This window comes from Lepidothrix coronata, unplaced genomic scaffold (genome assembly GCF_001604755.1).
Source record: "Lepidothrix coronata isolate B3197 unplaced genomic scaffold, Lepidothrix_coronata-1.0 Scaffold267, whole genome shotgun sequence".
NCBI classification, from domain to species: domain Eukaryota; kingdom Metazoa; phylum Chordata; class Aves; order Passeriformes; family Pipridae; genus Lepidothrix; species Lepidothrix coronata.
The window spans coordinates 850,487-872,331 of NW_016690447.1; the positions used below are offsets into that span (position 1 = coordinate 850,487).

Consider the following 21,845-nt stretch of genomic DNA (forward strand, 5'->3'; position numbering starts at 1 on the left):
CTCCACACACTCTGCACAAGACACACATCCCTATGGCCATGGCTGCTCTTCTTTTGCACTGGCAGGTGACAGTGTCACAGGACTGTCCACAAATCCACATCCTCACTGAGCTCCCTGGGAGCTGAGTATATCTGTATTACTGGATTCTCCTCACCAGCTTTGCTCACTGTTTTCCCTATTAATGTTGCATATAACTGTGCTGTCCAAGTAAGACACCTGAGATAATTGGGGAGAAACTAAATATACACACATAAACATTGCTGATTATTCATGTCAGAGAGCAGGTCAGGCTCTCTGATGCATTTCCAATCAGCAGATAAAGGAGGCCATGGCTTCCAGTGCTCTGCTACTGCTGCTTTACAGGTCCTGGAGAGAATCCCAGAAATGTCCCCACCTTTGTCTAATGAGATACTCCACAGCTCCAGCACAAAACCAAAACCAATGAGAGACAAACACCTTCCTTTTGTACAGTCCTTTGCCTTCCAGGAACCAAAGCCAAAGCACATGTCTCTGCAGCAAAACCCAAAATCCCATCTTTCCCAAAATCTAATCCAACAGAACCCCGATTCTGGATGGCTCAGAGTCACCTTCCTGCCTCCCAACAGGGCTGTGACTGAGCCATGGTCTGAGGGAGGACTGTGCCATTCCTTGATGTGATCATGGCAATAACAACCCTGGATTTTCCAGCTCCTGGATTTTCCCTGTGCCTTGTGTGCAGTGGGAGTTTGGTTCTCCAGGATGCTGCATGAACTGCAGATCAAAAGAAATTGCAGGTACTTGTCTGTTGGGCTCCAAATGGGAACCCCTGGAGCAACCTTGGAGGACAAACCTTCCAAGGTACCAAAAGTCTTTCCTAAATCAGTCAGTTGGTCTCCTGCAATCAGAGCAGTCCTTAGTTCCTGGTTATACATTTCCCCAGTGGCACCTTCCTTTGGACTGGTTTTGTCTGCTCCTTTCCATGGACATGAGTAAAGGGGAACACGGTGCAGCCTCGTGGCTGCTCCAAGTTACACCAGGAACGCAGTGTGAACCAGCTGGGAAGAACCTGGAGGAGGGACAATACAATGCCCAGAAACTTGGGCCATCAGATGACACAGCCCCATTCCCCCAACACTGAAGAAAGATACTGGATCCCCCTGGGAATCCTCACCTTACCTTGTTGAGGGTGTTGAGAGCAGCCTGGGCAGCTGCCAGGGCAGGCTCAGCCTTGGCCAGATCCTCCTCACAGTCCTTCTGCTTCTGCTCCACCTCCTGGGTGATCAGTGCCACCTTCCTCTCCTCCTCGTCGGCCACGGCCTTTTTCCTGCTCACCTTCTCCGTCTCCACCCCCACCACCTGGATCAGCTTGTCAGCATCCTCACTCTTCTGCTTCAGCTCCACCTCCTGGGCTGCCAGCTTGGCCTTCAGCTCATCCACCTGGAGGGAAGACACGTGTGGAAGCAGGACAGTCCCCGGCAGCCCTGAGTGGGACCCAAAGGCAGGGAGGGCCTGTGTGTGAGGCAGAGCCCTGGGAAGCAACATTTCCAGCTGTGGAAGGACACTCCTGCTCTCCTTTGCTGCACCAAGCAGCCTGGCAGCACTGAGGAGCCCCGTGAGGAACCCAGCTGGGGAGATCCCAGCACCAGCAGGATGCACTGCTACAGGAATTGTCCCACCCCTGCTCCCTGTCTCTGCTTGGAGACTAGACAGAGGGACTAAGGCAACCCGGACACTGCTTTGGGCAGGATCCAATGGGAAGTAGGAGGAAGCATTTAAGATATTCTTGAGGTGATCTTTATACAACCCAGGAGCCCCATCACAGACCAGGCACTTGCAGGAAGCTTCTGTCATTGTAAACCCATATACACCAGCTTTGAACATGAGCTCTGATGTCACATTTCCCCTGTCTGGAGGTCTGCAGGTGCTGTGGGCAAGTGTTTTGTGAGAGAGACGACCTGGGATACAATTCTAGAACCATAGAATCTCCAGAGTTGGAAGGGACCCACAAATACCACCAAAGTCCAACTCATGGCCCTGCCACAGGCCCATCCCCAACAATCCCACCCTGTCCCTGAGAGCATTGTCCAAACCCTCCTGGAGCTCTGGCAGCCTTGGGGCTGTGCCCACTGCCCTGGGGAGCCTGGGCAGTGCCCAACCAGCCTCTGGGGGAAGAACCTTTTTCTAATCTCCAACCTAACCCTCCCCTGACACAGCTCCAGACATTCCCTTGGGTCCTGTCACTGGTCACCAGAGAAAAGAAATCAGTGCCTCCCCCTCCATTTTTTGTTTCATTTCTGAACCTGACACCAGCAGGATTGAGCACATGGTGGTTTTGAGGAAGACCTGTGCACCAGGAACCAGAGTCGCAGAATCACAGAATGGTTTCGGTTGGAAGGGATCTTAAAGATCATCCAGTTCCACCCCCTGCCATGGGCAGGGACACCTTCCACTAGCCCAGGTTGCTCCAAGCCCTGTCCAACCTGGCCTTGGACACTTCCAGGGATGGGGCAGCCACAGATTCTCTGGGCAACCTGTGCCAGGGCCCCACCACCCTCTCAGGGAAGAATTTCTTTCTAACATAATTTTTCACCCAGAAAGATTACAATTGGGATCTGCTGACAGGTCCAACTCCAAGGCTCAAGGGGCTTTGAATGTGATGTCAGATGAGCCTGAGAAGGGATGTCCCACTGAGCTGGTCCCCAAGAGGCACAGCTGTGGTGGCAGCTCCTCACACACTGCTCCACTGAGCAGCTGCTCCCTCCCAGGAGTGTTTGCATGGTGGGGAGGTCACACAGGCTCCCACTTGCACACAGAAAATCTCTTTCTAAAATCTCCCATGTCAGTGAAATTACCCAGGCTCTGGGCAGACCACGGAGGTTTTCACAGTCCTGATCTTCAGGCTCCTAAAGGATCACTAAGAGCTCCTGGGGCACATCTTTACCTACACAGAAATATTCCCTAGAAGGGAAGCCAGACCCTTGGTTTTGGTGAGATCCATTTTGACACCAAAAGGAGAGCACAAGTTGCAATCTCCAAACTGCAACTGTTGACTTTGGCATCGGCCTCAGGTGGAGAGCAGTTCCTCAGGAGTCTCTGCATGCCCTTCATCCATCACCATCCCCTGCTGCTGGCACTGTGGGGCTGCTTTCACCAGGACAAAGGTAGGGTTGTAAATCCAGGCTTACAGGAGCACTTAATCCCCTCATTTGACAAACTCGGCGGCAGCTCCTTGTTCAGCTCCGGCTCTTGGGGGATTGCAGGGAATTGAAGGGGGCTTTGCTGATGGCAGATACAGCCTGGGACCTGCTGCCTGAAACCCAGCCTTTGTGTGCTGGATATACACACAAACAGCAGCTTCAGGGTTTTACATGACCAGGACAAAACAAGCAGGGAATTAAAATCCACGGGCACTCAACAGTTTTACAAAGGCAGCAGGTGTCAGCTGAGCCCAGCACAGCCCGGGGGGAACAGAGTGCCCTGCCAAGCACAGGCAGGGATGGAAGGGGAGATCACTGGCTACAACGTTGTCAGCATTTTAAAAATGCAGGAAGGCTGAGGAGGGACTATTTACAAGGGCTGCAGTGACGGGACATGGGATGGCTTCAGACTGAAAGAGGGGAAATTTAGGTTAAATATAGAGAAGAAATTCTTCCCTGTGAGGGTGGAGAGGCCCTGGCACAGGTTGCCCAGAGAAGCTGTGGCTGCCCCATCCCTGGAAGTGTTCAAGGCCAGGTTGGATGGGGTTTGGAGCAACCTAGTCTGGTGGAAGGTGTCCCTGCCCATGGAAGGTGGTTGGAATGAGATGATCCTTAAGGTCCTTCCAAACACAGCCATTCTGTGGTTCTGTGATTCTGTGATTTTATGAGAAACCTGTGAGCAGCTTCCTGAGTGCAGAACAATCAGATAAGCAATTAGTAATGGGAGGTGGAAAGGGAAAGAGCAAAGCAAATGAGAGATTCAAGGGTAATGTGCTGTGACTTCAGCCGGAGAGGGAAGGGAGAAGCAGTTGCCTACCACCAGGACAGCATGAGAAAAATTATTAAAGAACAGAAAACCTGGAGGGCAGGCTCCCAGAAGACTCATTTTATCTGATTGTCCCTGCCTGGTTTCAAGAACACAAAATACATCACAAAGGTCAGCGATTAATTGATAGCACAAGCCAGATTCAAATCGGGAATGCAGTGATGCAATATTAACCAAAGGCATCCTCAGAATTACTCAGCAGTGGGCTCTGATCTCAGTGCTGACCTCTCCATGGCAAACAGCACTCTGAAAAACAAATGACTCATCCCACACATCTTCCCAATCCATTATGTCCTAATAGGAAGGAGGCTTCTGCTTTTCTGAGTGCTGAGGACACCGCTGTCTGCAGGGAGAGAGGGCTGTAAGCTGATGGAAAGTGTTTCTGTAGAAGCAACAATACAAAGATGTACAAATCTCAGAAGAAAAAAAAAACTGGGGGGAGAGAAGAGTTAAAGGAGGCAGAGAGATTAATTTGAAACTGGAACAGTAAGTCAAAAAGTATCTGCAGCTCCTGGCACAACAGTCCCTCGTGCTGAGGCCACACTGCACAGTCTATAGAAACACATAAACTCATCATTAATTGTCATGCCATCCAAGCTACAGGACTCTGGAGGACGGTGCTGGTGAGCACCAGTGCTCAGGCCCAGGGCACAACCAGGTCATACCCAGGTATCAAAACCCTCCTCCCCCCAGTGGATCAACTCCAAGCACCACCAGCACACCTGCGGATGACACACCTGAGTGAGAAGACTTGTCACTTCCTCAGCCCCGAGACTGAGCATTTTGATGGGTGAATGTAAAGCTCAGGCTTTTAAATCCATATTCAAGATGGAACATACTGGCATGATTTCCAGTAGTGCTGAATATCCACACTCTGGTTTCAAATCAGGAGCAGTTTGACTATTGCGCACATCTGATAATTAAGGTGTTTAATTTTAGGCCCCCAGTGCTAATTTTAGATTCAAATTTGACATATTTGTCCTCACTGCTCTGCATCTTAATCAACTTCACCATCAGGCACCTCTCCCCCCAAGCCTCACTCCAGCCAGACACAAACTTTGTGCCCTTTCACCCTTTCTGCAACAGTAAAATCTCCCAGACCCCCTGGTGCTGTGGTTTCCCATCCTTCCCACTGCCTCCCCAGTTCTCCACCACTGTCTCAGCACCTGCTGTGTGAGAACCCTGCCAGCACAGCACCCACTGAAGAGAGGCCTGAAGAACACACAAAAGACACTACAGGGACTTGTTCTCCAAAGATGAGGTTCAGATCAGTTGCTCCCAATAAAAAAGATCATCTTGTCCTCTACTGGGGAATCATCAACAACAGCAGCACCTCACGGGTCAGCAGAGCTTTGGCCTCCACGGGTGAGGGGAGGTGAGAGGTGTGTGCAGTGAGGGCATGTTCTCATTGCCCAGGTGGGTGTCACTGCTGTCACTGCTCTCTGCTCCTGCCTGTTCAACCTCAGCTGCTTCCAACCATGGGAAGTTCAACAAGAGGAAGTGCTGGATTTTGCCCCTGGGATGGGGCAACCCCAGATGGACAGACAGACTGGGAATGAGATGCTGGAAAGCAGAGCTGGGAAAGGGCCCTGGGGGTCCTGGTGGTGCCAGTTGGCCCTGAGTCAGCAGTGCCCCGGTAGCCAGGGGGGGCAACCCTGTCCTGGGGCATCAGGGAGGGGATTGTCTCGCTCTGCTCTGCCCTGGGGCAACATTCTGCACCTGCAACACTGGGACCTGAAGTTCTGTCAGGGGAGATTTAGGTTTGATATTACACAGAGTCACAGAATATTCTGAGTTAGAAAGGACACACGGGGATCATCGAATCCAACTCTTAAGTGAATGGCCCATACAGGGGATTGAATCCATGACCTTGGCGTTATTGGCAGAAAGTTTTAATCAAAGGTTCTTCCCCCAGAGGCTGGTTGGGCATTGCCCAGGCTCCCCAGGGCAGTGGGCACAGCCCCAAGGCTGCCAGAGCTCCAGGAGGGTTTGGCTGATCCTCTGGGCCACAGGGGGTGACTCTTGGGGATGGGCCTGTGCAGGGCCAGGAGTTGGACTCGATGATCCTTGTGGGTCCCTTCCAGCTCAGCACATTCTGTGACTCTGCAAGATGCTAAAACCTGCAAAGGGGACATGACATATGGTCCCTCCTCCTGTGTCCTCACAGACCTGTCCTGCACCATGAGAAAAGCAACTGTTTGAAGTGAGATGGAGATGTCAGCACTGAGAGGCACCAGCACAGCCCATCCATCACCCTCCAGACAGGCCTGTGTCCCATGGAGTGTGACAGACATGATTTATGCCCCCAGCACTATCCAGAGCAGATATATGGAATGGACCAGCCAGTCCTTCATTCACATTAGCCCCTGCTTTCCTTCAAAGAAGCTTCAGGAGAGGTGCATTTACCACTGTAGAAGTTTGTATGTTTACCATTTGTAAGAGATAATAGAATATGAAATGGAGAGAAAAATGGGAGGTGAGCAACAGATGTAAAGAGCAAAGCACTGAGAGGCAGTTTGTGTCTCTGCAGAGGTTTGGGAAATACTCAGAAAAACTTCTACTCATTACCAGGGGACAGTGCCAGTGTGGCTCTTTAGCAAGGGCATTTTGGGATGACTAATCTGTATTTCAGACATGCATTAGTTTTCCTTAAAGATGGATAACACAATGCAAGGGAAAATGAACATCAGCCTTATTTTAACAGCATGCACTATTTAGTTTGAAGGAGTCTTGCTGAAGTTATTGTGGATTTCCTGGATGCAACTCTAAAAATCACTGATTGTCCCTGTATTTTATGAGCTATTTTGTCACCATAGATTAAATTTAACCATTAAAGGACGGTGACACAGCCAGCTGGATTCCAATCTCATTTTACCTACTGTGATCTTTCAGTTACCAACTAAACAGCAGAGACTGGACACACATCTCTCCATTCTCCTTTCCAGGATAGAGCATCACTTCTGCTCCTCCAGGAACCCAAAGCCAGACTAGAGCCAGGATCCAGCACCATTTTTTTTCCCTGTACAGTCTCAGCCTGTAAAATTGTCCTTCAAACCAGGATGCAGAGATGTCTCTGACAGAGAAACAGGAAAACCATCCCCTTGGAGCCCTCAGGGGTTGTTACCTGTGCAGAGGTGCTGTTGAGCTTCTCCAGGCCGTTCTCCAGCCGCTCCGTTTTTGCCTTTAAATCCTCGTCCTTTTTCAGCAGCAGGTTCTGGTAGAGTTTGATTTGCTCCAGGAAGGACTTTGGGGTGGTGTAGTTGTAGCGGCGCTCGTTGCTCAGGTACAGCTGGGACATCTCGTTGACACTGACGTGGACATGGGCCATGAATTTGCTTATTGAATCTTTCACTGAATCCTACAGGCAAGATGAGAAGACAAGGAGAAACTATTTTAAATAGAAAACTATATATAACACAAGGCTGTGCTGAATATAAAGGAATTTGGTAACTTTTCTTTCTACTGCAGCACAGTAACACCTAAGCTGATCCCTTTTCACTGTTATCTCTAAAATAACTTTGTCTGCTTATGTACTTTATACCTCTTTTTATATCTTTTTATCTCACATATTATCTTATTCCAAGCAATTTTTCTAGCACTCAGCTCTACAAAATAACAGCCTTTTAAGTATAAATTTGGGCTTTTCTTCTGTACAAATGGGAAAAGTGCACACTCCTAAAAAGAAACATTGTAGACTTTATTCTTCCCAAATCCTTCCCAGAAAAAGTAAATAAACAGAAATTAATCTCCCTTAATCCAGTAGCATGTTGCCATCAATGAGAACTTGATATATTTTTGCCCTTGAGAATTCCAGAGGCTCAGACACATGCGGGGAGAGCAGAGTGTGTGTTCCCTGCAGTGATCAGGAGCATCAGGTTATTTTCTGTGCTGGATTGGAGCTGCCTTTGTGCTGGCAGAGCAGTCCTTCCCTGGCAATGCCATCAGTGCCCAGGAGCGTGGTGCCCATGGTACTGCTGCCAGCATCTGTGTCCCTCTCTGAAAAACCTGGACCTTGTTTCAAGGATAGTTTGGTTGATTTTGATGCACTTCAGTGTTACCAGCAGTGCCCCTCTGGACAGACACCCAGGTGTCCTGGCTCTGTGTCACAGGCCCCACCTGCAACATTGGGGCAGTTTGGGGGGACACAATGGAAGGAAGAGATGGAACCATTAGAGAGTGTCCAAAGGAGGGAAGGAGGATGGGGAAGGGCCTTGATTTGAAGGCGTGTGAGGACACTGAGGGCACTTGGTGTGTTCAGCTGGAGCAGAGGAGACTGAGGGGAGACCTCAGTGCAGTTCCACCTTCCTGGGCAGGGGCAGAGGAGGGGCAGGCACTGAGCTCTGCTCTGGGGGGACCAGGGACAGCAGCCAGGGAAGGGCTGGAGCTGTGTCAGGGCAGGCTCAGGTTGGATCTCAGCCAAAAGTTCTTCCCCCAGAGGCTGGTTGGGCACTGCCCAGGCTCCCCAGGGCAGTGGGCACAGCCCCAAGGCTGCCAGAGCTCCAGGAGGGTTTGGCTGATCCTCTGGGGCACAGGGGGTGACTCTTGGGGATGGGCCTGTGCAGGGCTGAGGGTTGGACTGATGATCCTTGTGGGTCCCTTCCAGCTCAGTAGATTGTGTGACTCTGTGTGAGCTCTCACCTCCACAGCCCCCATGTCTCTCAGGAAGCAGAGGCTGACGGACTCCAGGGCCTCCCGTGGCCACTCCTGGAACCAGTCGATGGTGGTGCAGCTGACGAGGGCCGGGAACCTCCTGCTGCGGAGCCGCAGTTTGGAGCCAACAGGGGAAAAACACAGAGCAACCTGTGGAGCCCAATGAGGAGAAGGGAGGAGGCAGGGCCAGGAAGAGGCACTGGGTTCCAACCATGCAGCCCATCCCAGACTCCACCAGCCACTTCCAATGGAGGATCCCACAGTTACCACCCAAACAGCAGAGACTGGACACACATCTCTCCATTCTACTTGCCAGGAACACACATCTCTCCATTCTACTTGCCAGGATAGAGCATCTCTTCTGCTCCTCCAGGAACCCAGCTCAGTCCAGGTCAAACCAAGGGAGCGGCAAGCTCTGTCCTGGAGCCCTTTAAGCTTTCTAAAGGCCCAGAAGTGATGACAACAGACTGCACACCCCATGCTTTGGAGCACCTTGCTGGGAGAATCCCAGCTCATATCATGCCCTGGCAGCAAAGCCTTTCAGGCTGCAGCCCCATGGGGCAGCCCAAGGCATCTCCACCCCACACATCTGCCCCAAGGGGGATGGGAAGGATCTGGCCTCCCCCATCCCTCTCACCTTGAGCTGCCGCCGAGCCCGCTCTGTAAAAAACTTCCAGCAGGTCTCCCTGGAGCCCACCAACCCCCGGCCTTTGACTTCATTCCTCACGCTGCTGATGATGTTCTCAACTTCCTCATCAGGGAAGAGATCTGGTATTTCCCCTAAGAGAAGAGTTTGGGGTTACTGGGCTGGTTGTTTTTGCACTCTTAGAGCAAAGGGAAGCAGCTGCCTCCCTCTCCTGGGGCCCAGGGAAGTCCCTTCCTCAGGTAAAAACAGGTGCCAACAGGCCCCAGCAGCAGCAAAGGGGCACAGAAGGTCATTCTTCTAAAAAAGAAACACTTAAGAAAGCAAACTTCCTTAAAAAGCACAGGGGAGAGGGACATAAAATAGAGTCAGAGCACAAAAAGTCCATTTTTTTTAGTTCTACAGAGCTAATTAGATTACAATAAAATAATCAAATCCCTAATATGCTATACAAGATATAAAATCATTTTAGTTCAGCAAGTGCATTAATTATATGTACAATTTCTGCAGCTGTTCAGGGCCATTTCCAACATGGTCAAAAAACTCCCAGATCACCAAAACATTTTAAAAGCTAGAAATCTAGTAAACATTTTTAAAATTTAATAGTTAAGCAATTGATTGCCAAAAATGCACCCAACCAGATATTTTTTTTTAGTGCTTCTTTAATTTGTCACCTACTCGCTTCCTTTCTGGCTTCTGATTTGATTAAAATCCCTTTTATTGAGTCAGATACTATCAATATGAGCACTAATCACTTAAGAAAATACATTAATTCAGAAATCTCCTCATTTATAAGAGTGACTAAAAGCTATATTCTGTTCTGGCTTTCTAGATGATGATAACAAGTGAAACAAGTAAGAAAACAGAGGCTGCAGAGCAGGGAGCAGCCAGAGCCATCAGCCAGCACCCCCTGGGCAGCTCTCGCTCACCTCATGGGGAGTCTCAGTCTTCTATGTTGCCTCCCAGACCCTGGAAGGGGACCTTTGATCTGTCCCCACAGCCCTCAGAGCAACCACAGGAAAACCTGATGCCTTTCAAAGCCCCCATAAGCCACATAAGCTGCCAAAGGCCACCACAAAGCCAGGATGCTCAGTCCACCCCTCACTGCAGGACAAGGAATCCCAGAATCCTAGAATGTTTTGGGGTGGGAGGGACCTAAAAGCTCATCTCCTTCCACCCCCTCTCACAGGCAAGAACACCTTCCACTAGCCCAGGTTGCTCCAAGCCCCATCCAACCTGGCCTTGGACACTTCCAGGGATGGGGCAGCCACAGCTTCTCTGGGCAACCTGTGCCAGGGCCTCAACACCCTCACAGGGAACAATTCCTTCCCAGTATCCCACCTAACCCTGCTGTCTGGCAGTGCGAAGCCATTCCCCTTGTCCTGTCCCTCCAGGCCCTTGTCCAAAGTCCCTCTCCAGCTCTCTTGGAGCTCCTTTAGGCACTAGAAGGGGCTCCCTGGAGCCTTCTCTTCTCCAGGTGAACACCCCCAGCTCTCTCACCTGAGCTTCACCTTCACTCATCAGGTGTTTGTGCATTTACACCAGGAGCTGGTGGGAGCTACTCCCTGCCCTCCACAACAACCCTTGTCCTTGCTCCTGGTAACAAATTCATCACAGGCAGCATTTGCTTGATGCTGTAACCATCTGGCCACCAATTTACAGCCACAAATGTCACCTCTGGAGTTATTCACAAATAACTATCAGTTGTGCTGCTGACTCCTGCTCCCTCCCCATCCCTGGAGGGCACCTGAACCAGCTGGTACCTCCCTAAGCCTGGCTCATAAACAAGGCCACAAGTGGCAGGCAGTGATTTCCCAGGGAGTGCGGGGAACATGCCCACTCTGGTTGTCCCCCACAGTCCCAGTGATGATGCCTCAAAATCTACATTAAATAAGCTTTAATATAGCTTGCTAGTACCTTTGTACAAAATTCCTAAAAATGCTGTTTAACATTCTTTGTGGAGAATTTCAAAGACAAGGGATTTTAACAAGGTGAAGATTTCTCTCTCTGTAAAAACATACTGAGAAAGAGACATAGCACCTGATATAACCAGTCAAAGCTATTCAGAACCCTGGAAACCATTCCAGAGGGCATGATAGTGTGCCAAAGACCAAGGGAAAAGACGAGGAAGATGAAGACAGAAGGGTCTTCTGGACCTCTGACTCAAATTCGGGAGGTGTGTCAGGGGTGGGACGAAGGTGGGTGTAACAGCATTAGGTAATGCTTTGAACTGTTAATTAGGTAAGTAAATAAAAGCAAGAGGCTTTTGTAACTCTGGGTGCGTGCTTTGGAAGGTAAAACTCACTGATTGAGTCTTAGGGCTTTTATCTGGAGCCGTTTTTAGGCACCAGTGACACAACCTGCACTCCTAGGGAGCTGCAGCACACCCGGCACAGTGGGTGCTCACCACACATCTGTGCCACCTCCTGCAGAGAAGAAGAGTACTGGCATGGACACTGATTGCTCTGCTATGGTTTTGGTGAGCAACAACCCAGAAGCATCTGGAAAAACAAGAGAGGAAGGACTGGAATGGGATAAGCAGCCAGGTGATGCACACAGACATGGTCATCATGGCTTTGCATCATCCCCAGCTTACAGATACTCCACGGAGGAGGATACTCTGCCTTGATAGGTCTTACCTGCCTTGGGCCTCAAATCCAGTCAGAGAATCCAAACAACGTGCTGAGCTACCACTGGTGCCATGGTGCTGTTTTGGTCTGGAATTGTGCTAAAACCAGCCTGGTTCACTAACTGCAAACACCCTCCCTGCTTTTTGAAGCAGCATTTGACAGAAAAACTGCTGGCTGGCCTGGGAATATGTGACTGGCAGTCAATCACTTTATAACTATAAAAGCCCAGTCCAACTTTCATATGGCAGATTCTTCCACAGGCTTTCTTGGAGTGTGTGGAGCTTCTCCTGTGAAGCAGCAACGCCTCTTCATGGTCACTCCCCAGGGGCTGAGTGAAAGCGAGAGATCCGCCCAGGATCCTTGTGTGGTGAGTTACATCAATCTCTACTTAATGACTGTTTCCTTTTGCCAGCTTTGATACAATTGCTTTGATAGAACTGCTTTGATACAGTGCACTTGCCTATCTTATACTGTATCACGAGTAGTTTTTAGCTTTTATACTCTGTAGTAAATAATTCTGAGTAAGATCTTTCATCTGTTCATTTGTCTGTTCATTTCTCATAATAAATAATTCCCTTTACATAAAAATATCTGATTTGACATCATTAAAACCTGTGGGACAAAGCGATTCAATCATAACTCTGTAATTCCTTAAACCGTGGACAAAATCTGAGGCTGATATTGGATCCAGCCACCCAGGCTCCTCTCTGATGAGTTTAGAAAGCTAGGGGGTCCTTTCTACACCTTGTAGCTCAATGAAGGGGCTTTTCTAATAAATTTTGTCTAAGCCTTTCGCTCCCCCCAACACTCCAGTAAATTCTTCTAGCCAGGAACAACCTTAATTTATCAGGTGGATGCATGGGATCCATAGGTGAAACTCCTCACCTGGGGATACATCCTTCAGCTGCAATATCCCAACAGACACATCATATAACAACCATGTGCAGTATTCCATGATGTATGGAAAAATGGGTACAAGATATGAGGGAAAGTAAAGAAATCTCCCAGCTGATGGAGCTGCTCCCCAGGGAGGCCCCAGCACGGCTTTTACTCAAGGGCTTAAGCCATGTAACTTCCAGCTTATTCCATTCTTGCCCTTCTGTAGATTCTAGGACTCCAAGTGCTCCACTGAAGGGGGGAGAGGAGAAATCAAAGCAGGAGGGATGTACCTGATGCCAAGAAGTCATTGACCAGCACCAGGAACTGCTCGTCCGCCACCTGCACATCCGTCAGCAGGAACACAGTACCCGTGTTCTTCACACCAGCCTTCAGGTACAGGTTTGCCAGGTCTGCCTGGAGGTTGGAAAGCAAGAGGGGTTGTCCCTACACTCTGCAAAGCATAGGCAGGGTATCAGAGCTACCAGCGGGATAACTCAGAACCTTCCCATGCACTGAGAACAAAGCAATTGCAATTAATTAGTGTGAAACTGCACTTGGGCCACTCTGTACCTTCCTGTCCAAGCCTTCCAGGTCCCTGTGTCAGCCCATCATTGTCAGGCATTAACAGGTAAGGCTTGACATCATGCCCAGGTCTGTTTAACACAGAACTCAGAAGAAGGTCCTGGCCAGCACTGCCAGACCAGGGCAATGCCTGTGGCTGAAACACTGACAGGTCAATGAGATGTGGCTGAAGGCACCAGTGCAATCCCTGGCTGTGGAGATTGTGATTGTTCATGTTTTCCTGCCTGCTCCCATGGAATAGCAGTTTTATTTCAAAGGGAACAGCATCCAGCATCTTTGTGAAATCCAAATTTTTCATGAGCTGAATCATCATAGAATAGCTTGGGTTGGAAGAAGATGTTCATCCAGTTGAACCTCCATTCCTTCCTTCCTACCCCTCCAAGCAGGGTACCAGATGTCAGGGATCCTGAAGGACTGTGCACTGGACAAGGGTTCAGAAGCTCTCTTAGAAATTCAGCAAACACACATGGTTTTTCCAAAAAAACCCAATTTGCTACTTTGATCACTGGAAATTTGGATTAGACGGATGATAAAAGTGGGAAGGGCCAATGGCAGATGGGGGAGCTGTCATCATCTTGCTCTTCTATAGCTAAGAAAAAAAAATTACACTGTATTTCACCTTAGGAAGAAATTCCTGACTGTGAGGGTGGGGAGGCCCTGGCACAGGTTGCCCAGGGAAGCTGTGGCTGCCCCATCCCTGGAAGTGTCCAAGGCCAGGTTGGACGGGGCTTGGAGGAACCTGAGCTGGTGGAAGGTGTCCCTGCCCGTGGCAGAAGGGGGGACTGGGTGGTCTTTAAGATCCCTTCCAACCCAAACCAGTCTGTGATTCATAAATTTTTTGAAGATGAATACAGAGTGAAGGGAACATCAAATTATCTCCCACCTCCAGAGGCAGAGAAGCAAAGAGATGCTTTGAAAACAAGTTGATTAAAGCTGGTATTGAGCTCTATTCCCAGCTGCGGGCTCAGGCTGCCACAGGAAATGGGAGGTAGGAGCTGGAAAATCCCAGGAGTTGGGCTGAAAACATAGGAGAGCTGAAAATATCCAGTGGATGGTGGGACAGGCTTGTGTGACGTGATGGAAACAACCTGGACACAAACACAGGTCATCAGGCTGTGCCACTGATGGGGAAGGAACCTGGAGTCATTGGCTGTTGCATCTCCCAGCAGAAGGGAGTGAAGTTACTGTGGTGGTGGTTTTCACAACATTTGTAATGCAAATCATTTTGCCAGCAGCTATAAAACCTTAAAAACCTTCCAATGACAACCCAAAATGTTAATTTATAACTCCTAAGCTCACTGGCCTGTGCATAAATATAAGCAGGTCTTTAGTGAACCATCCACAATCCACTCAGTCCCTTCCACATAGAAAATACCAGAGGAGGAAATGGATCTGATTTGGGATTGGGATTTTCTGCTTGCTCCTTTTCCACCTCCAAATCACTCCACAATGGGCACCTCACAGATGAGCTCATTACCACACCCTGGTTTAACTAGAAATATCTAGGGTTCATTAGCCCAGCTCAGAGCTGACACTCAAGGCTGGTCTGGAATGTTCTCAGGCCTGGCCAGCTCGGAGCACTGGCAGAAGACACCAGGGGGCTGCACCCTGTGCAGACACACTTCAGCAAGGCATTAGGAGCAGCATTGCTCCTCCCCACAGGACTCTGTCTGGAGTGTTCCAGTACCTCAGGATCACAGAACCATTCAGGTTGGAAAAGCCCTCCAAGTTCATCATATCCAACTGTTCCCCCCACACTCAAGGCCACCACTGACCCACGTCCCCAAGTGCCACATTCACACGACTTTTAAATCCCTCCAAAGATGGGGACTCCACCACTGCCCTGGGCAGCTGTGCCAGGGTTGGAGAGCCCTTTCCATGAAGAAGTTTTCCCCAACACCCAACCTGACCCTCCCCACAGCAGCTTGAGGCCGTTCCCTCTCCTCCTGTCCCTTGTTCCCTTCAAGCAAAGCCTGACTTCCTCCCGGCTCCCCCCTCCTGTCAGGGAGTTGCAGAGCCAGAAGGTCCCCCTTGAGCCTCCTTTGCTCCAGGCTGAGCCCCCCCAGCTCCCTCAGCTGCTCCTGCTGCTCCAGCCCCTTCCCAGCTCCGTTCCCTTCCCTGCACACGCTCCAGCCCCTCAATGTCTCTCTTGTCTGAGGGCCCAGAGCTGCCCCAGCACTGGAGGTGCCCCAGCAGTGCCAGCACAGGGACGGGCCCTGCCCTGGGGCTGTGACACCCCATGGCTGGCACAGCCCAGGGGCCATTGGCCTCTTGCCCACCTGGGCTCACCTGGGCTCATGTCCAGCCCCGTGTCATCTCCACAGTGCTGTTTTTCAACATTCAACAAGACAAAGTTTTCAGGGCAAGTTCTGCTCTTTATTTCCTTCCCCTCCAGCTCAGCCTTAAAAGCCACCTACCTTCAGGTCAGGGATGCCATACCCCTTCCTCAGGGTGATCTGGAAGACCTCCAGGGAGCTCAGGAATGCTGCCAGCCGGGTCAGGCTCTGCTTCCCACTGCCTCCCACGCCCACCAGGAGCGCGTTCCCTCGGGGGGACTCCAGGATGCGGTTGATGCGGCAGCTGAATTGAGGGACACAAAATCTCTCATTAATAGAAGTATTTTTCTATTTCTCTGCCCGGTGCTTTTCAATACATATTTTATTCACTAAGAAATTGTATTCTGAGTGGGATGAAAAATGTCAATCTCACAGCCATGTCAGCAATCGATCCCCAGTTCTGTTGAGACCCACAGAGGACATTGCTGATGAAAAAACCCCAGTGTGGTGGCAATTCAGATTGTGCCCAATTTTTTTCCACCTGCCAAGTCCTGCTGGACAGAACTGTGTCAAAGTGAAGGTCTGGATATCTTTGCAGGGAGGGCAAGGGGAGAAAGGACAATACATTGACATGCAACACCTGAGAACAGAAGTCAAAGCTCTGATACAGCTCCCCAGGAAAGGCCTCTCTTCTCCAGGCATTTGTGGTTTGTGCTTGGTGAGGAGTCCTGCTGTGCATTACAGAATATTCACATGTGCCTGGAATGGCACAAAACCTTGCTGGACAACACAGTCCTTGTTCCTTAGGTAAACCACCACTACTTCAGAGTGACATTTTCTTATTCTTAAAATGAACTTGCTGTTATTTTCTGGGTCTGGTCACTTGTCCTGTCTGAGTGTCACACAGTGAACTCTGTCTGCCTCCCTTTGGTGCTCTTTAAGCAAATTCTGACACTGCCACGTGTCAATACACCTCAGGTAAGGAGGGTCCAGAGGAATTTAGTTGTGGAACCCTCACTGTTCTGTGTCTGAAACTCAAGGACTGTTCCCCTCTTTTATTTCTGCCTTTATTCAGCACTGTCTTTATTCAGCTCTCTTCACTATTTCCCTATACTAATATAATTATTTTTCAAATAAGACTGTGAGAAACACTGCATTGCTTTATTACAGCTCAAGTATTTTATGATCTATGCACAGACTCCAAATGACTTTTTATAATTTTATAATTATAATTTAATAATATCTATGAAATTATTCCCCTAAAAGCAATCCAACCTGTGAGGAGAGCTTTAGCATTCCTGCTCTCAATTCCCCAGGCCAGCTCTGCCCAAGGATGCCACTGTGGTCCCTGGAGTGACTCACAGGTATCTCCCACATCCCTACACAGATAAAGTCCTCAAAATTCCTTTTTTCTTCTTTTTTTTCTCTCAACTGAAAACCTTCAGCAAATTCAAGCTGACATTCTGAAGCAGTTTGAGATGGAAGAAGTTGTGTATTTCAGCCAAATGCAACTTCCAAATGCAATTAATGGAATTCCCTGCCTCCAGTGAAATCCTGCTGGATACTCAACACTTGCCTTCACGATTATCCCCAGAATTAACTAGAGGGATAGTGCAGTGTTTTGTGACAAATTCTAATTTATGTAAAATGCAAGAGGAGCACAGGGTTAATATTCCTGTGAGCTGTCTGCAAGCAATGCAAGCAGAAATGCTTGGGGACATCAGGGTGCATGTGACCCATTAATGCAGAAGAGTGAATGAATGCCCAGAGTGCCAGGGAAAAGGTGCCCCAGGCCATTGGAAAAAGGGACAAGTTGGGAGCTTTGGGAACAGACATGGGTAAGCAGTTTGTTAACAGGAGTAGCACATATATAAATAAATAAATATATATATATATATATTTAATTTGCATGACAGCAGCCACATTAGGCTGCCAGGTCCAATGAGAATTGAACCCCCCCTCCCGGGTGTGCAGCAGGACACTGCCTTCCCTCCAGCTTAGAGTCCCAAATCTGCACCTCTTGGGCCAATGTTTTCATACAAAATCAGTTACAACTCTGATTGTCAGGGTAGGTCCATGTTCTGAAGTGATGCAAGGCCAGCTCTGCATTTCAGCACCCAGAAATGACTCTGTCTCTGCTGGGATTCCCACAGGCTGTGTTTAAAAGCTGGGGGTGCACCTCACTATACCCCAGGTATGGAAACACCTTCCTAATGATCAACAGGAGGCTTGTTATTTTCACACAGTCCCACATGTCCAATTTCCAACAGGAATCCATCTGCACCTCCAGGCACCTAAATGCAAGTGGATTTACCAAAAGATTAAAGCAGTTTAAATGCCTCCACCCTTTCAAACTAATAGCCTGAATGCACATAATCTTACTTTATATTCATTGGAAAATCCCACTAAGAACCTGTGTAAACATGGCTCTAAACCAGTTGTCAAAGCACTTGGGGAAATCCCAGTACAACCAGTTCTGTGCTGGATGTCAAGGGAAGACAATAAAGCCCTTAAAGGTTGTCATGTGTGATAAATGTTTGTGCCATATCAGAGCATCAAGAGCCAAAGATTCCATCACACCACACGGGCAGGTGAAGCTTCATCACACCTCCAGCTCCATCAGCTGTAATCAGCACAGAATCATGGAATTGATAAGGTTGGAAAACACCTTTAAGATCATCAAGACCAACTGCCCACCCAGCACCACCACATGTTCACCACTAAACCATGTCCTCAAGTGTCATAGTCACATGTTTTTTGAACACTTCCAGAGATGGTGACTCCACCACTCCATGGGCAGCCTGTGAGAGGCCTTGAAATCCTTTCAGTGAAGAAATATTCCTTGATATCCCATCTTAACCTCTCCTGGCACAACTTGAGGCCATTTCCTCTCCTCCTGTCCCTTGTTCCCTGGGAGCAGAGCCCAACCCTCCCCCGGCTCCCCCCTCCTGTCAGGGAGTTGCAGAGCCAGAAGGTCCCCCCTGAGCCTCCTTTGCTCCAGGCTGAGCCCCCCCAGCTCCCTCAGCTGCTCCTGCTGCTCCAGCCCCTTCCCAGCTCCGTTCCCTTCCCTGCACACGCTCCAGCCCCTCAATGTCTCTCTTGTCTGAGGGCCCAGAGCTGCCCCAGCACTGGAGGTGCCCCAGCAGTGCCAGCACAGGGACAGTCCCTGCCCTGGGGCTGTGACACCCCATGGCTGGCACAGCCCAGGGGCCATTGGCCTCTTGCCCACCTGGGCTCACCTGGGCTCATGTCCAGCCCCTGTCACCAGCACCCCCAGGGCCTTTCCCACCAGCAGCTTTCCAGCTGCTCTGCCCCAAGCCTGGAGCATTCCATGGGGTTTTTGTGAGGACCTGGCTCTTGGGCTTGTTGAACCCCATTTCACTGGCCTTGGCCCATCGATCCATCTCCCTCCATCCTTCAGGAAACTCCACGAAACAATCTGCACACACAAATGCTATGGCAAGACCATAAAGCCAGAAAATCCCCTTACACGTGGCACATGGCATCCTCAAACAGCACCAGGTTCATGGCAGCGTTGACTTCATTGTAGTTATCCAAGGCTTCCACGAGGATCTGGTTCAGCTCCTCCCAGGTTGGGATTGGCCTGTACCCAGGTTCCCCAGTGCCTTTAGCAAAATGGCAAAAAATATTCATGTGCTTGGTCTGCTCTAAAGTTTCTTCCATGTCCTGTAAAAGAGAGAAAAAAATGTGTATATGAAGTATAGAAACCCCAGTGCAGCTCTGTGCCCCCTGCCAAGGGAAGTATGGCATTCCAGCCTTTCCATGTCCATACAGTTGCACCTGCAACTATAGTCTGCAAAGAGGAAAGAGGGACAAGAGAGAAAGGGGGGGAAAGGAAAATCCCTGATAGTGACTTCCTTTCAAATAAACCCATCCTGTGGTTCTATGACATGTTATCATCAGAGTTACACCTCAACACTTACATCATAGAATTTCTTCACCATCTCCCTCTGGATTTTATCAAAGGTACCATAATCGTTTGCTTCAACCATCTTATCCCGGTACACCCGGTTGGACTCGTGCAGGTAGAGCTTCACCAGGTCCTGGGGTTCCTTCAGACATCCAGGGGTAGAGAACAGGAGGCCCTGTAGAGAGCAAAGACAGTCAGGAAACCCAAGCTTGACCCGAGGGACCTCACCCATCGAGCTGGAGTGTGGCTGAGTCACCCTCACAGCAACCTGCAACTGAGCTCCCGAGTGAACAGCCTCTGGAGAACGTGCCCTTTGGTACCCAAAATCTCCCAAAGCCAATTATCATGGAATCCCAGAATGGTTTGTGTTGGAAGGGACATTAAAGATCATCCTGTCCCACTCCCTGCCCTGGGCAGGGACACCTTCCATTAGCCCAGGTTGCTCCAAGCCCCATCCAGCCTGGCCTTGGACACTTCCAGGGATGGGGCAGCCACAGCTTCTCTGGGCAACCTGTGCCAGGGCCTCCCCACCCTCCCAGGGAAGGATTTCTTCCCAGTATCCCATCTAACCCTGCTGTCTTTCAGTTCAAGGCCATTCCTCCTTGTTCTATCACTACACGCCCTTGTGCAAAGTCCCTCTCCATTCAGGCACTGGAAGGCTGCACCCTGTCTCCCTGGAGCCTTCTCTTCTCCAGGTTGAACAATCCTAATTCTCTCAGCCTTTCCTCACAGCAGAGCTGTTCCAGCCCTCTGATCATCTTTGTGGCCTCCTCCAGACTGGCTGCAACAGCTTTAGGTCCTTCCCATGCTGGGGACCCCAGAGCTGGACACAGTGCAACAGGTGGGGTCTTACTAAAGCAGAGGAGAGGGGTAGAATCACCTTCCTCACCTGCTGCCCACACTGTGGGGGTGCCTATTCCCCACATTCTTTTGAATATTTATACTCATCACACCCATTTTGACCCTCCTCCCAACCTCCTCCTGGCTGGGCTGGGGGTCCTGCTCTCAGCACAGGGACCATCCAAGGTCAGGCCCAGCCCAGACGTGCAGCTTTTTCATCCTGACCCCACACCATGGGTGCTTTGTAAAGAAGGAAAAATAGTTTGGAAATGATAGTGGTGGTGTTTTTTTTAAATCAATTAATTTTAATTAGGTGCATTCTGCCTGCAGGAAATATCAGTTGCTGTCTGCTTAGCACAGTATGTTTACTATCAACTCTATTAAAATGCATAGAAGAATTATATTTCAAAGAGGTGTTGCCTATACTAAGCCTATTAACAGCACACAGGGTTTTCAATGGCATGAATTAAACAGACAGCTTTTATTCCTAACATCTAATTATTTTTACATTAAATATAAAATGCATTGAAAGCAATGTAGAGCAGGCCCTCTCAGCTCACTGGTCCATAGCTCAGATTGTTTGTGTTTCACATCTGTCATTACAGTTGCCAAAGTATTCTATTTATTTCAGAAAAAAAAAATAGTGAGAAGAGCTGACAAATAAAAGGGAGGAAGGAGAAAACCATTGAGCCTTAAACTGGTTAAAATAAAAATTAAAAATCACTCAGTCCCTCTAGAGTCTCTCTAAAGGGACTGAGTCTGAAGACCCCCCATGCCACAAAAGCTGTTGTGTTTTTGATGCAAGCACGTGTAAGGCTTCAGGGGCAAGAAAATCCACACCTCCTAAATCTGAAATCACTTACTCACTGAACATCTCCCCTTTTCTCACTCTGCAAACCCACCCTCCTCACTCCTCAACAGTGACCAGGCTCTTCCACCAACACAACCAGCTCCATCCCCTTGGAGCAATGGGGTCCTCCATGGGTGGTGAGCTTCCAGGAGAAGCCATAACATCTGTGTCTGGGATGCACAAGGGACACATGGCCATGGGCCACTGCATCTGGGACGGATGTGGTGCCAACATTAGAAGAAAACAAAGAAAAAGAGAGGGTGGAGAATCCCTTGTCCTGTGCCACGTCAGTCCAGTTATCCTGCTGCCTGGAGAGTCCTCAGGTTGCATTTCAGCCAAATCTCTCAGCTCTCAGCTTCTCCTCCTCGCCAGGAAGGCCAGAAACTGGTCACAAAGCCCTCTCTGCTGTGCTGAGGCTTCTTGAGACAATAATACCAAATATAGCAGAATCCCAGAATATGCTGAGTTGGAAGGGACCCACAAGGATCATCGAGTCCAACTCCTGGCCCTGCACAGGCCCATCCCCAAGAGTCACCCCCTGTGCCCCAGAGGATCAGCCAAA

The 21,845-nt window shown here is 49.5% G+C and overlaps 1 protein-coding gene across 1 annotated transcript in view; it reads right to left on the minus strand.

Annotated features, from left to right (window-relative positions):
* Nucleotides 1–21,845, minus strand: part of DNAH9 (dynein axonemal heavy chain 9) — a 180,063-nt gene that overhangs the window by 101,631 nt on the left and 56,587 nt on the right. Inside the window, exons 32-39 of the mRNA XM_017835980.1 lie at nt 19,601–19,768; nt 19,153–19,349; nt 15,800–15,966; nt 13,095–13,214; nt 9,290–9,432; nt 8,641–8,802; nt 7,127–7,360; nt 1,156–1,416 (exon numbers count right to left, since the gene is read on the minus strand). Coding sequence (XP_017691469.1) covers nt 1,156–1,416; nt 7,127–7,360; nt 8,641–8,802; nt 9,290–9,432; nt 13,095–13,214; nt 15,800–15,966; nt 19,153–19,349; nt 19,601–19,768 — 1,452 coding nt within the window. The remainder of the gene's footprint in view (nt 1–1,155; nt 1,417–7,126; nt 7,361–8,640; nt 8,803–9,289; nt 9,433–13,094; nt 13,215–15,799; nt 15,967–19,152; nt 19,350–19,600; nt 19,769–21,845) is intronic.